Source organism: Bos grunniens, chromosome 6, assembly GCF_055505025.1.
Source record: "Bos grunniens cultivar Pamir isolate PY7600 chromosome 6, Bosgru_T2T1.0, whole genome shotgun sequence".
NCBI lineage: Eukaryota > Metazoa > Chordata > Mammalia > Artiodactyla > Bovidae > Bos > Bos grunniens.
The window spans coordinates 13953564-13968598 of NC_141170.1; the positions used below are offsets into that span (position 1 = coordinate 13953564).

General features: G+C 44.5%; 1 protein-coding gene across 2 annotated transcripts in view; it reads left to right on the forward strand.

Annotated features, from left to right (window-relative positions):
• Positions 1 to 14817, forward strand: part of STK32B (serine/threonine kinase 32B) — a 405326-nt gene extending 390509 nt beyond the window's left edge. For both annotated transcript variants that reach the window (XM_086404828.1, XM_086404827.1), the window contains one exon: positions 12925 to 14817. In XM_086404828.1, coding sequence (XP_086260954.1) covers positions 12925 to 13063 — 139 coding nt within the window. In that variant the 3' untranslated portion in view covers positions 13064 to 14817. The remainder of the gene's footprint in view (positions 1 to 12924) is intronic.
• The last annotated feature ends 218 nt before the right edge of the window (positions 14818 to 15035 follow it).

Here is a 15035-nt window from a genome sequence, read left to right on the forward strand (position 1 = left end):
TGGTCTGTTATTCCCATCTCTTTCAGAATTTTCCACAATTTATTGTGATCCACACAGTCAGAGGCCTTGGCATAGTCAATAAAGCAGAAATAGATGTTTTTCTGGAACTCTCTTGCTTTTTTGATGATGCAGCGGATGTTGGCAATTTGATCTCTGGTTCTTCTGCCTTTTCTAAAACCAGCTTGAACATCAGGAAGTTCAAGGTTCACATATTGCTGAAGCCTGGCTTGGAGAATTTTAAGCATTACTTTACTAGCGTGTGAGATGAGTGCAATTGTGCGGTAGTTTGAGTATTCTTTGGCATTGCCTTTCTTTGGGATTGGAATGAAAACTGACCTTTTCCAGTCCTGTGGCCACTGCTGAGTTTTCCAAATTTGCTGGTATATTGAGTGCAGCACTTTCACAGCATCATCCTTCAGGATTTGGAATAGCTCAACTGGAATTCCATCACCTCCACTAGCTTTGTTCGTAGTGATGCTTTCTAAGGCCCACTTGACTTCACATTCCAGGATGTCTGGCTCTAGGTCAGTGATCACACCATCGTGATTTTCTGGGTCATGAAGATCTTTTGTGTGCAGTTCTTCTGTGTATTCTTGCCATCTCTTCTTAATATCTGCTTCTGTTAGGTTCATACCATTTCTGTCCTTTATCGAGCCCATCTTTGCATGAAATGTTCCTTTGGTATCTCTGATTTTCTTAAAGAGATCTCTAGTCTTTCCCATTCTGTTGTTTTCCTCTATTTCTTTGCACTGATCGCTGAGGAAGTCTTTCTTATCTCTTCTTGATATTCTTTGGAACTCTGCATTCAGATGTTTATATCTTTCCTTTTCTCCTTTGCTTTTTGCTTCTCTTCTTTTCACAGCTATTTATAAGGCCTCACCAGACAGCCATTTTGCTTTTTTCATTTCTTTTCCATGGGGATGGTCTTGATCCCTGTCTCCTGTACAATGTCACGAACCTCACTCCATAGCTCATCAGGCACTCCATCTATCAGATCCAGGCCCTTAAATCTATTTCTCACTTCCACTGTACAACTGTTCTACTGTGGACACTATTCTACTGCGGGCAGGAACCCCTCAGAAGAAATGGAGTAGCCATCATGGTCAACAAAAGAGTCCGAAATGCAGTACTTGGATGCAATATCAAAAATGATCTCTGTTTGTTTCCAAGGCAAACCGTTCAATATCACAGTAATCCAAGTCTATGCCCCAACCAGTAACACTGAAGAAGCTGAAATTGAATGGTTCTATGAAGACCTACAAGACCTTTTAGAACTAACACCCAAAAAAGATGTCCTTTTCATTATGGGGGACTGGAATGCAAAAGTAGGAAGTCAAGAAACACCTGGAGTAACAGGCAAATTTGGCCTTGCAATACGGAATGAAGCAGGGCAAAGACTAATAGAGTTTTGCCAAGAAAATGAACTGGTCATAACAAACACCCTCTTCCAACAACACAAGAGAAGACTCTATACATGGACATCACCAGGTAGTCAACACTGAAATCAGATTGATTATATTCTTTGCAGCCAAAGATGGAGAAGCTCTATACAGTCAGCAAAAACAAGACCAGGAGCTGACTGTGGCTCAGACCATGAACTCCTTATTGCCAAATTCAGACTTAAATTGAAGAAAGTAGGGAAAACCACTAGACCATTCAGGTATGACCTAAATCACATCCCTTCTCTTCAATATCCACCTTCTATCCCCAAACAGACAACTCTTCTTCAAGTTGGTGCATGCCCTTCCAGAACTTTCCAGTAACTTTGACTCTTTGGTTTTTATTAACTGTGGACAGGCAGTATACATAATAGCTAAGAGCGCAGCCTTTGGAATCAGACTGCCTGGTTTTGAATCCTGATCCATGTTTGCTTTGCGACCTCGGACCTCACACTAGTGCCTCAGTTTCCTCATCTGTAAAGTGGTGAAAGTGAAAATTGCTCAGCTGTGTCCAACTCTTCGCAACCCCATGACCTATAGCCTGCCAGGCTCCTCTGTCTGTGGAATTCTCCAGGCCAAAATACTGGGGTGGAGGTAGCCGTTCCCTTCTCCAGGGGATCTTCCCAACCCAGGGATCAAACCCGGGTCTCCCACATTGCAGGCAGATTCTGTACTGTCTGAGCCACCAGGGAAGGGGGTGTTAAAACCTACCCTATATGAAAGACCATTGTATGGACCAGTGAGTGAACAAATGTTAAGCACTTAACACCCTTCCTACACGATCAGTCAGCACTGCCCAAATATTTACTAGTAATATTTATTATACACAAAATTACCAGGCCAATATAGTACTGTATCAATTAAGTGCCATGTCAGACATCATTGTGCCTTAATTTTTAAACCAACACTTACATATACACACAAAACAGCAATCTATCTCAACTCCCTTGGCCACAAGAGATAGAGCTCCAATTTGACTCATGCAAACTGTCATCCACAAGGTCTGTGAGCTCGCCAGTTCTGCCAGTGGTCATGAATTCTTGTCCAGCGAGGATACCCTGTTACTCCATTCAGTTGGGATTGGCTTCCTTTCCCTCTAAGTGTGTTGAGACAGAGCCTGCCAACCTGTGCAAACAGGCAGCTGATGAGCAGTAGATACCTGGCTGGGCGTTTATTCCTGCATCCACCTGCCCAGCTTTCCAGCACACATTGTCTGTGCACCTGCCCCCGGCCGGCTGATGCAAGGTCACAGACAGCACGCCGTGGCCCTTTCCCAGAGGAGGGGAGACCAGCAACCAGGTTGGAGACCCGGTTCCAGGCACCAGTTCCATGCCCAGCCTTTCCTGGTTTGCAGACCCCCCCTGGATCCCGCCACGACTTGTGCGACTGGATTCCCCCACCTGAGCCTGTTGCCTGTCTCACCCATTGCTGGGTCCTGACCTTCAGCCACTCTATGTCACCCCATTCCAGTACCCTGCACTTTTCTGTGTCTCCCTCCTTGATCCCCTAGAATGGAACCATCTGTGGGGACCTTCTTGCTGTGAGACATTCATCAGAACTACCGCAGGAAGTTAAACTTGACTTACTGATCCTGTTTCTCCATCTGTGAAATGGGAGTATCCCCACACTGCAATCAGTAACAAAGAAAGGTGACTTAGTGGTAAAGAATCTGCCTGCCAATGCAGGAGGCAAAAAAAAAAAAATGCAGATTCAACCCCCAGGTTGGGAAGATCCTTTGGAGGAGGAAATGGCAACCCACTTCAGTATTCTTGCCTGGAGAATTCCATGGACAGAAAAGCCTGGTGGGCTACAGTCCATGGGATTGCAAAGAATCAGACACGACTGAGTACATGCATCACACATCCACACTGCAGTCATCATCATAAAAATCCCGGCCCTTTATAAAGTGCCTGTTTCAGGCAGGTACATACTATGCATCTGTTCACCTTCATTAAAGAGGTGGTGTTGTGGGGGTGTTACAGGCTAGGAACGAGAGGCTTCAGGAAGTTGGGTGAGTTCCCCCAGGTCCCTCAGCCACTCACAGCAAAGCTGGGATCCTGATTGAATTCTGTATGATTCCAAAGCCTGCATTCTCCCACCACACCACACGGCCACTCCAAGATGCCACACGGTTCTGGACGCATATAACCAGTGAAATGATATGAATAGGTGTGACAGTACTTGAAGTGTTTTCCTTTTTGAAGCACCCAGCACAAAGGAAAGCTGGTCAGTCTGAACCAGGGAGCCAGGCTGTACCTTGGATTTGAGGCTGTAGATCAATGTTGGTGTTAATCTGACTGCATCCTCGGGGTGTGAAAGAGCTTGGTTTGAAATTACTTTGATTGCTAACCATTTTCTTTTCGTCCTGTGTAGTGCTTTGCCTTTGAAAAATGCCTCCAGCCCATATTACGACGAATTTTAATATGTCCTGTTCTCGTTAATCGAGAGTCTCCATCACAGAGCACTTCCTTCTGACAATTAATGCTTGAGTTCGGGACGTTGAGAGCATTCACATCCATCACTCAGAATTCTGGTCACAAAACTGACAATTAATTTGATAAAGTTGGCTGAGAAAATTAAATGTTCCTGCCATTGCAGAGATAACTAGCCAATTTGTATCAGTAGACTTGGGCTACATCTACTAAGATATGTAAAATCCTTTTTCATTTCCTCCTGAAATATAGATAACTGGGCTCTGGGCTAGTCATGGAAGTGAGCTCTTGGGACCAACCATATGGTTTCACATCATTGTCTTGGTTCCTGGGTTTCTATTTAAGCAAACTGAGCCTTTCTATGGAGAAGGAAATGGCAACCCACTCCTGTGTTCTTGCCTGGAGAATCCCAGGGACGGGGGAGCCTGGTGGGCTGCCTCTATGGGGTCACATAGAGTCAGACATGACTGAAGTGACTTAGCAGCAGCAGCAGCAGAGCCTTTCTAATTTCTTTAGAGCATGGCAAAATCATTCCACGCTGTCTCCTCCCAGATCCGGATTGAAAGGCATGAGATTCAGTGGAAAGAGCAGGGGCCTTGGAGACAGACAGACCTGAGTTGGAATCCAGCCTCCCAAAGTCACATGGCTAGTAAGTGGCAGACTCAGAGACAGAACGAGATAGCCTGGCTCTAAGCCCAGGCCCTGGATGCCGGGCCATACTGCCTCCTCTGGCAGAGGCTTCATCACAGTGAACATTCACTGTTTGCTCTCTGTTGTGTTCCCCAGGCCTCAACTGTGAGCCTGGCACACTCATAGCTGGTGGAAAGAATGAGTGGAAGGATATGGAAGTAATAGGTGGATCAGATGATTGATCAGATGAATGGAAATATGGGAGTAGATGGATGAATGAATAGGCAGAAGGGTGGTGGATGGATAGTAAATGAAAAGGTGACAGATGGGAGGTAGCTGTGTGGGTGGATGGGTAAATAGGGAGTCTCTGGGGGCAATCAATGGATAGGGTGGATAGTGAATTGAGGGACAGGTGAGTCAGTAGATGGATGATGAGCAGATGGGTGGATGGAGGGATGTATTGATGAATGGATGGATAATGAATGGATGAGATAGATTTCTATATAGGAGGTGCATGGATGGGTAGGTGAATAAGTAAGTGGATGGAGGGGGGACACAGTGAGTAGGAGTGGACACGTAGGGGTGGGGTGGAACAGATAATTGAACATATGGGTGGATGATGGATGGATGGAAGGGTGGAGTAGAGTATATGATAGGTGAAGAGAAAGTGGATGGGTAGATGGATGGTGAATAGTTGGTAGGTGGGCAGGACTGTAGATGCAGAGAGAAGAAGGCAGGCTTTGGAGCCTCCAAGAACTAGATCAGAATCCAGTTCTGTAAGCCTGTAGGGGGATGGGTGGGTGTCTAGAGAGGGTTCTTCCTTTTTGGTTCTGTCTCCTCATCTCACACTGAGCCTGGTGGTAAGTTGCAAGCGGCATGACTCACGTCTCATTTACTTACTGTTCGAAGCCCCCAGCACTCAGGTCATATTGTTCCACATACAACCCTCCATAGAAGAGGGGAGACTTGAAACAGCCAGTTCTCTTTAAAACAGCTCTGTCCAAGAGGAGGAGCTGAAGTTGCTGAAATTACATAGCTCCAAAAAAGACTGATCCACCCTGGAATTTTTTTTTTTTTAACTTTCTGTGCCTTACTGCACTGGTGTCCTTTTATTTCAAATTTCTTCCCTCCCTCCAGCTACCCACATTCCACATCAATCCTTAAAGCCCAGCTCAAAAGCTGCCTCCTGCAGGAAGCCTTCCTTGATCTACACAAGACTTCTGACTCCATCTCTCCCTTACTGGGGCTCCCTCTTCCATATGTTCCACTCTTTATTATGCGGCTTTTGAAGCTTTATTTTGCATTATAATCAGAGAGTACAGAAGTCTAGAGATAGTAATGCTATCTAAGCTATGTTTGGGCATTTAAAAGAAAATCTTAATGGCATTCATCTTTATCTTGCAATATACCTAGAGAATTATGCAATATTACAGATGTGAACCAAATAGCGATGTCCTACTTTGTAAGTAAAACAATTTCCTTTTCGCTTCCATAGGTTTCTTGTCATTTGAGTTTTCCCTATTTCTGATCTGATTTTCTCTCCAGAGATGCCTGAGAGAGTCTCTCTGAATGAAGGGGAGGGAATAAGAAAACAGGAGCAAGATTCTCAGACAATCCCAGCCTTGCAGATGAAATCCGACCACCCTCCTCCCTCCCCATAGATTCTCCCCTCCTTGCCCACTTTGTCCTTTAGATCCCAGCTCTGTCCCTTTGGTCCTGACCCCTCCTCCACTAGGATGATGTGTTTTATCCTGCCTGCCTTCCCCAGTTGTCCCACCTGGAGGACTGCAAGCCTCAGAGGCAGGTGGACTGCACACCTGGTCCTGGGTCCTGCAAGTAGACAAAGGACAGGAAGCAATAGCCACCAAGTTCCCTATCTTATAAACTGCTGTGTTGCTGCTGATGTTTCAGCATTGGCTGGAGGACTTGCTCAAATACTAGCATGGTTCCAAACACTAGGTGTCCCCACCACACACACACACACACACACACACACACAGCATCCCCATCACACACACACAGCATCCCCACCATACACACACACACATACAGCATCCCCATCATACACACACACACATACAGTATCCCCATCATACACACACACACACACAGCATCCCCATCACACACACACACACACACACACACAGCATCCCCATCACACACACACACACACACAGCATCCCCATCACACACACACACACACACACAGAGCATCCCCATCATACACACACACACATACAGCATCCCCATAATACACACACATACACACACACACACCATCCCCATAATACACATACACACACACACAGAGCATCCCCATCACACATACACACACACACACAGCATCCCCACCATACACACACATACATACAGCATCCACACCACATGTATGTGTACACACACACACACACATATACAGCATCCCCATAATATACACAGAGCATCTCCACCATACACACACACATACAGCATCCTCATCATACACACACACATACAGCATTCCCATCACACACACACATACACACACACACACACACACAGCATCCCCACCATACACATACACACACACAAACTGAGATCCATCTGAGGCTGTGTATGTGTTCACCTGAGGGTCCTCCACAGTTCTCTGCATGTGACGAGCACACACAGAAGTTTGTTGGGTGAAACAGCTCTTTCGTTTAAATCAAGCTGTAGGCCCGCACTCCATCTGACAGAACATACTAATGTAAAGGATACATTCCGGCTGAAACCTGTGTCTTTCAGAACAAGGTAGAACTCTAGTAATATGATTATTTCCTGCTCTGTACTAGATATTTCGTGCCCATCCTCTCTGATTCCCTTTAGCCTCCTGCTGAGTAAGTGATATAGTCCCCAGTGATAGATCGGGAAACTGAGGCTCCCAAGATAGACAGCTTGACCCCTTGACTCAAGTGGCTGGTGTTGAGATCCAGGGTTTGAGCTGAGCTCTTCCCTGGTCTCAGACTTCTCATTGCCTCCCTAAATGTCTCAGCTTCATGTTTTGGCCTAACCATCTACACGTCATGACAGCTATGGTTTAGGGCATGATCCTGAACTTGATGAGATCAGAAAGGGAAGGATGTTGACCTCCACAATCACATGGAAAGCAGCCGGGTGGCCAGCTGTTAGGAAATGCAGTGTTCACATCCCTGCTCCCTCAAGGTAAATTGCTGCAGCCACTATTTTTAAGGAGGAGCCTTAAAAACTAAAGAGTTGCCATATGAGCTAGCAATCCCACTCCTGCGTACATATCCAGAGAAAACTCGGCACCCCAGTGTTCATAGCAGCACTACTTACAATAGGTAAGACACAAAAGCAGCCTAAATGTCTATCAACAGATGAGTGGATAAAGAAGATGTAGCATTGCTCAACCATAAAAAAGAATGAAAATGCCATTTGCAGCAATATGGATGGACCTAGAGATTATCATGCTTAGTGAAGAAAGGTAAACAGAGAAAGACAAATATCATATGATATGACTTATACGTGAAATCTAAAATATGATACAGATGAATTTATTTACAAAATGGAAACAGACTCACATAGAAAATAAACTTATGAACATTGGGGTACACGTGTCTCTTTCAATTCTGGTTTCCTCGGTGTGTATGCCCAGCAGTGGGATTGCTGGGTCGTATGGCAGTTCTATTTCCAGTTTTGTAAGGAATCTCCACACTCTTCTCCATAGTGGCTGTACTAGTTTGCATTCCCACCAACAGTGTAAGAGGGTTCCCTTTTCTCTACACCCTCTCTAGCATTTATTGCTTGTAGACTTTTGGATGGCAGAATGAAATTGTACCTCATTGTAATTTTGATTTGCATTTCTCTGATAATAAGTGATGTTGAGCATCTTTTCATGGGCTTGTTAGCCATCTGTATGTCTTCTTTGGAGAAATGTCTAGTTCTTTGGCCCATTTTTTGATTGGGTCGTTTATTTTTCTGGAATTGAGCTGCAGGTGTTGCTTGTATATTTTTGAGATTAGTTGTTTGTCAGTTGCTTCATTTGCTATTATTTTCTCCCATTCTGAAGGCTGTCTTTTTCACCTTGCTTATAGTTTCCTTTGTTGTATAGAAGCTTTTAAGTTTAATTAGGTCCCATTTGTTTATTTTTGCTTTTATTTCCAATATTCTGGGAGGTGGGTCATAGAGGATCCTGCTGTGATTTATGTCAGAGAGTGTTTTGCCTATGTTCTCCTCTAGGAGCTTTATAGTTTCTGGTCTTACATTTAGATCTTTAATCCATTTTGAGTTTATTTTTATGTATGGTGTTAGAAAGTGCTCTAGTTTCATTCGTGTACCCCAATGTTCATCGCAGTACTGTTTATAATAGCCAGGACATGGAAGCAACCTAGATGTCCATCAGCAGATGAATGGATAAGAAAGCTGTGGTACATATACACAATGGAGTATTACTCAGCCATTAAAAAGAATACATTTGAATCAGTTGGTGGATGAAACTGGAGCCTATTATACAGGGTGAAGTAAGCCATAAAGAAAAACACCAATACAGTATACTAATGCATATATATGGAATTTAGAAAGATGGTAATGATAACCCTGTATGTGAGAAAGGAAAAGAGACACAGATGTATAGAACAGTCTTTTGGACTCTGGGAGAGGGAGAGGGTAGGATGATTTGGGAGAATGGCATTGAAACATGTATAATATCATATATGAAACAAAAAAAAGCAAAGAAAATAAACTTATGGTTAACAAAGGGTGAAGGAAGGGAGGAGGGATAAATTAGGAGTCTGGGATTAGCAGATGTAAACTACTATACATAAAATAGATAAATGACAAGGGCAGCTGTATTCAATATCCTGTAATAAGCCACAATGGAAAAGAATATGAAAACGAACATATAAATAGACATGTAGAGATATACAACCGAGTCACTTTACTGGACCCAGAAACTAACATAACGCAAATCAATTATACTTCAAGAAAAAAATTTTTTTAAAGAATTAAACTCCCTCAATACTGTTTGTCGTGGAGTATATTGTAAGTCTGGGTGCTCATCTGTTCAGGTATTTCTTTATGAGATCAGTTCAGTTCAGTCGCTCAGTCCTGTCTGACTCTTTGAGACCCCATAGACTGTAGCACGCCAGGCTTGCCTGTCCATCACCAACTCCCAGAGCTTGCTCAAACTCATGTCCATCAAATCAGTGTTGCCATCCAACCATCTCATCCTCTGTTGTCCCCTTCTCCTCCTGCCCTCAATCTTTCCCAGCATCAGGGTCTTTTCAAATGAGTCAGTTCTTCCCATCAGGTGACAAAGTATTAGAGTTTCAGCTTCAGCATCAGTCCTTCCAATGAATATTCAGGACTGATTTCCTTTACAATTGACTGGTTGGATCTCCTTGTGTCCAAGGGACTCTCAAGAGTCTTCTCCAACACCACAGTTCAAAAGCATCAATTCTTCGGCCCTCAGCTTTCTTTATAGTCCAAGTCTCACTTCCATACATGACCACTGGAAAAACAAAGCTTTGACTAGACAGACCTTTGTTGGCAAAGTAATGTCTCTGTATTTGAATACGCTGTCTGGGTTGGTCACAGCTTTCCTTCCAAGGAGCAAGTGTCTTAACTTCATGGCTACAATCACCATCTGCAGTGATTTTAGAGCCCCCCAAAACAAAGCCTCTCACTGTTTCCATGTTTCCCCATCTATTTGCCATGAAGTGATGGGACCAGATGCCCTGATCTTAGTTTTCAGAATATTGAGCTTTAAGCCAACTTTTTCACTCTCCTCTTTCACTTTCATCAAGAGGCTATTTAGTTCTTCTTAGGCTTCCCTGGCAATGGCACCCCACTCCAGTACTTTTGCCTGGAAAATCCCATGGACCGGGGAGCCTGGAAGGCTGCAGTCCATGGGGTCGCTGACGGTCGGACGCGACTGAGCAACTTTACTTTCACTTTTCACCTTCATGCATTGGAGAAGGAGATGGCAACCCACTCCAGCGTTCTTGCCTGGAAAATCCCAGGGATGGGGGAGCCTGGTGGGCTGCCATCTATGGGGTCACACAGAGTCGGACACGACTAAAGTGACTTAGCAGCAGCAGCAGGCTTCCCTGGTGGCTCAGAGGGTAAAGCATCTGCCTGCAATGCCGGAGACCTGGGTTCGATTCCTGGGTCAGGAAGATCCCCTGGAGAAGGAAATGTCAATCCACTCCAGCACTCTTGCCTGGAAAATCCCATGGACGGAAGAGCCTGATAGACTACAGTCCATGGGGTTGCAAAGAGACACGACTGAGCGACTTCACTTTCACTTTCTGCCATAAGGGTGGTGTCATCTGCATATCTGAGGTTATTGATATTTCTCCTGGCAATCTTGATTCCAGCTTGTGCTTCAACCAGCCCAGCGTTTCCCATGATGTAGTCTGCATGTAAGTTAAATAAGCAGGGTGACAATATACAGCCTTGACATACTCCTTTCCCTGTTTGGAACCAGTCTGTTGTTCCATGTCCAGTTCTAACTGTTGCTTCTTGACCTGCATACAGATTTCGCAGGAGGCAGGTAAGTTGGTCTGGTATTCCCATCTCTTTTAAGAATTTTCCACAGTTTGTGGTGATCCACACAGTCAAAGGCTTTGGCGTAGTCAATAAAGCAGAAGTATATGTTTTTCTGGAACTCTCTTACTTTTCCTGTGATCCAACAGATGTTGGCAATTTGATCTCCAGTTCCTCTGCCTTTTCTAAATCCAACTTGAACATCTGGAAGTTCACAGTTCATGTACTATTGAAGCCTGGCTTGGAGAATTTTTAACTCTGCTAGCGTGTGAGATGAGTGCAATCATGTGGTAGTTTGAACAATCTTTGGCATTGTCTTTCTTTGGGATTGGAATGAAAACTGATCTTTTCCAGTCCTGTGGCCACTGCTGAGTTTTCCAAATTTGCTGGCATGTTGAGTGCAGCACTTTCACAGCATCATTTTTTAAGATTTGAGTTACCTCAACTGGAATTCCATCACCTCCACTAGCTTTGGTCGTAGTGATGTTTCCTAAGGCCCACTTGACTTTGCATTCCAGAATGTCTGGCTCTGGGTGAATGATCACACCATTGTAGTTTTATGGGTCTTGAAGATCTTTTTTGTACAGTTCTCTGTATATTCTTGCCACCTCTTCTTAATATCTTCTGCTTCTGTTAGTTCCCTACCATTTCTGTCCTTTATTGAGCCCATCTTTGCATGAAATGTTCCCTTGTTATCTCTAATTTTCTTGAAGAGATCTCTAGTCTTTCCCATTCTATTGTTTTCCTCTATTTCTTTGCACTGATCACAGAGGAAGGCTTTCTTATCTCTCTTTGCTGTTCTTTGGAACTCTGCATTCAAATGGATATATCTTTCTTTTTTCTCCTTTGCCTTTAGCTTCTCTTCTTTTCTCAGCCATTTGTAAGGCCTCCTCAGACAACCATTTTGCCTTTTTGCATTTCTTTTTCTTGGAGATGGTCTTGATCACTGCCTCTTGTACAGTGTCAGGAACCTTTTGCCTATAGTCCTTCAGGCACTCTGTCTATCAGATCTAATTTCTTGAATCTGTTTGTCATTTCCATTGTATAATCATAAAGGATTTGATTTAGGTCATACCTGAATGGTCTAGTGGTTTTCCCTACTTTCTTCAATTTAAGTGTGAATTTGGCAATAGGGAGTTCATGATCCAAGCCATAGTCAACTCCTGGTCTTATTTTTGCTGACTGTATATAGCTTCTCCATCTTTGGCTGCAAACAATATAATCAATCTGATTTCAGTATTGACCATCTGGTGATATCCATGTGTAGAGTCTTCTCTTGTGTTGTTGGAAGAGGGTGTTTGCTATGACCAGTGCGTTCTCTTGGCAAAACTCTGGTAGCCTTTGCCCTGCTTCATTTTTGTACTCCAAGGCCAAATTTGCCCCTTACTCCAGGTATCTCTTGACTTCCTACTTCTGCATTCCATTCCCCTATAATTACCTTTGTGAGATAATTTGATGTATATCCAACTCCCCCGTCGGGTGGTAAACTTGATGAGGATAGACACTCTGACTGTTTTGCTGGCCAGGGCTTCCTCTGCTCCTGGGCATGATGGCTGGTCCACCAGTGGGCATTCAGGACTTAATACGTGTGAATGATGTGTGGGGCTCACCCTCTACCTACTGTGTAAACTTGGAAATTATATACGTGATCTCCTGTGGATTTCACAAGGAGACATGAGGTAGGAATTATTATCTCCATTTTACAGATAAAGAGACCAAGGCGTTGGGGGTTGAGTAACTCATCAGAGCCACCTGAGCTGGGTGCGGACCCAGCCTGCGGGCTCCCAGACACAGCATTCTGCTCTTGCAAGTCTCCTTGATTTCTCTGGTTCCCCTCTGTGCCTGGACATCCCCTGCTCCACATCGCTAACTGGGTCTGTGCTGTGCTTATTTGCAGGCTGAGGAAGCAGCAGGGGCAGGGCGGCCAGCTCTTGGACATGGAAGGCCGAGCCGGGAGCCAGGCCCAGGGCAAGCTCCAGGACGGGTGTAACAACAACATTCTGGTCCATGCCTGTTCTCGTGGCTGCAGCAGCTAAGCCACCACCTGCGGCTTCCAGCAGGACTGCACACACCTCTGCCCTGCCCACCGAAAGCCCCTCTCTGTGCCACGATGGTCCCCGTCTCACCCCAAATAACATCAGATGCAGAGAAGGCCCTGGGCTCAGAGCTGGGGAGCCTTGGTTGTGGTCCAAGCTGCCCAGCTAATTCCCTGCACATCTGTGGACAAGCCTTGCCCTTTCTGTGCCTCAGTTTTCCACATCTGTCAAAGGGGTCACACAGCTCAATGCCCCACCTCTGATTACAAAGTTATTGGAAGAATCCAATTGGGTAGTAGACATGCAAAACCTTTGACATTTATGACATTATTTATACAGGCGAAATAGAACCTTACTTTTTGGAGTGCACTCCCATCCCCTAAAGCAACTAGACCCATCACAACTTTGCAATTCGGTCTACCCTGGTCTTCAGGGCATACTTTTGAAAATTCAGCCCTTAATTGTCTGATGTGTTTGCCCTGCCTATGGAAACACGATCCCCCAATCCTGGAGCAAAACCGGAAGTGTCCTCTTTTGCCTCCTCTGCCAGGCCAGTCTTTCTGATGTTCTAAGTTGGCCTGCTACTGTCCCCATCTTTAATTTCAGCAGGTCTCCACTCCCACCCCACCCCTGGTGCTGGGATGGCAGGACGATGCCCATTCAGAAGGTCAAGTCATTGACCGTCGGTCACCCCTAAAGAGTGTCAGCAGAGTTCCTCCCAAAACCCAGTCCCATGGCAGAACTCTGAGTCTCTGTCTCCATCCAAGTTTTCTTTCCTGGAAGGGGGTGACATCATCTCATCAGCACCATCTTAAAGAGGATCTCCAATTGCCATCAAGGAGGCTGCTCCACACTGATAAACTAGGAAGCCCAGTCGGTTAGAAAGTTTACGCTAGGATGATGGTGGCTCATGCTAAGAGCAAACTACTTGATGATCTGTTCAGGGAGCACTTTGTTTTTGAATTGGGAGATGCTTTTAGCAACCAAAATAAAGGTTAGACTTGGAATCAGGACTGTGATCGGAATCCAGCCCTGCTGTTTACTAACCAGAAGACCTCAGGCAATCACATAATCACTTCAGTGTCAGTTTTCTCATTTTAAAATGGGAATTAAAAAAACTAACCCCTGGGGTTGTTAAAAGGTTAATTAAGATCCTGTGTGTGATATACCCAAACTACTTTGTAGCAGTTTTTGGTCAACATCATAATCAATGTAATTTTAAGAAACTTTCTTGTTTCACTCATTGGGCAGGTCAGTTTTCTGTAGAAACAAGCCTGGTGTTTTAGATTCTTTGAACTCATCTTTCTGGAGTCTCTGATATCTGTACAGTCCTGTGAAAAGTTCAGTTGTGTTTTTATTTTTATCCAACTTTCACTATTTACATCATAAACCTCTTAGATTTCTTAAGAGACATTTTCATATATCACATGGTTTATGTTTTTATTTGAAAAAAGGAAAGAAATGGTCTTTTGTTTTCCTCCTTCGAACCCAGGCTGTTTCTAGATGGTATTGTCCACATGTCCACTGTTTTGTACACTTTTCATTCTTTGTTCCCTGTGGGCACCATCCTGTCCCCTGCAGGAAATAATGGGGCTGCTTCTCTCTTCACTGCGACCGTGGCTACACTGAGGGTGTCTCACTGGACTGAGTTCATGAATTAGGGGCAGGAGCTGGAAGTAGCCCGAGACACTGGATTTCCTGGCTCTGTTCAAGTCAGCCTTGTTCCTTGTTCAGAATAAACTATTTCTTGGAGATTCCTTCTTACAACTTTGTTCTTATGTATGGTTGGGTGAGATGGGCAATGTCCCCTTAGAGTCGAATTCAGCAAGAAACAAAAGAGATGGGGGGCAGGGAGGTAGGGAGTATATCAGGTCTTATATCAAGTCAGTGGTGTGTTTCCTTTGCCCACAGAATAAAACCAAGCTTGGCAATTTAAGGCTCAGTCCAACTTGATCACAATTCATGTTGTCAT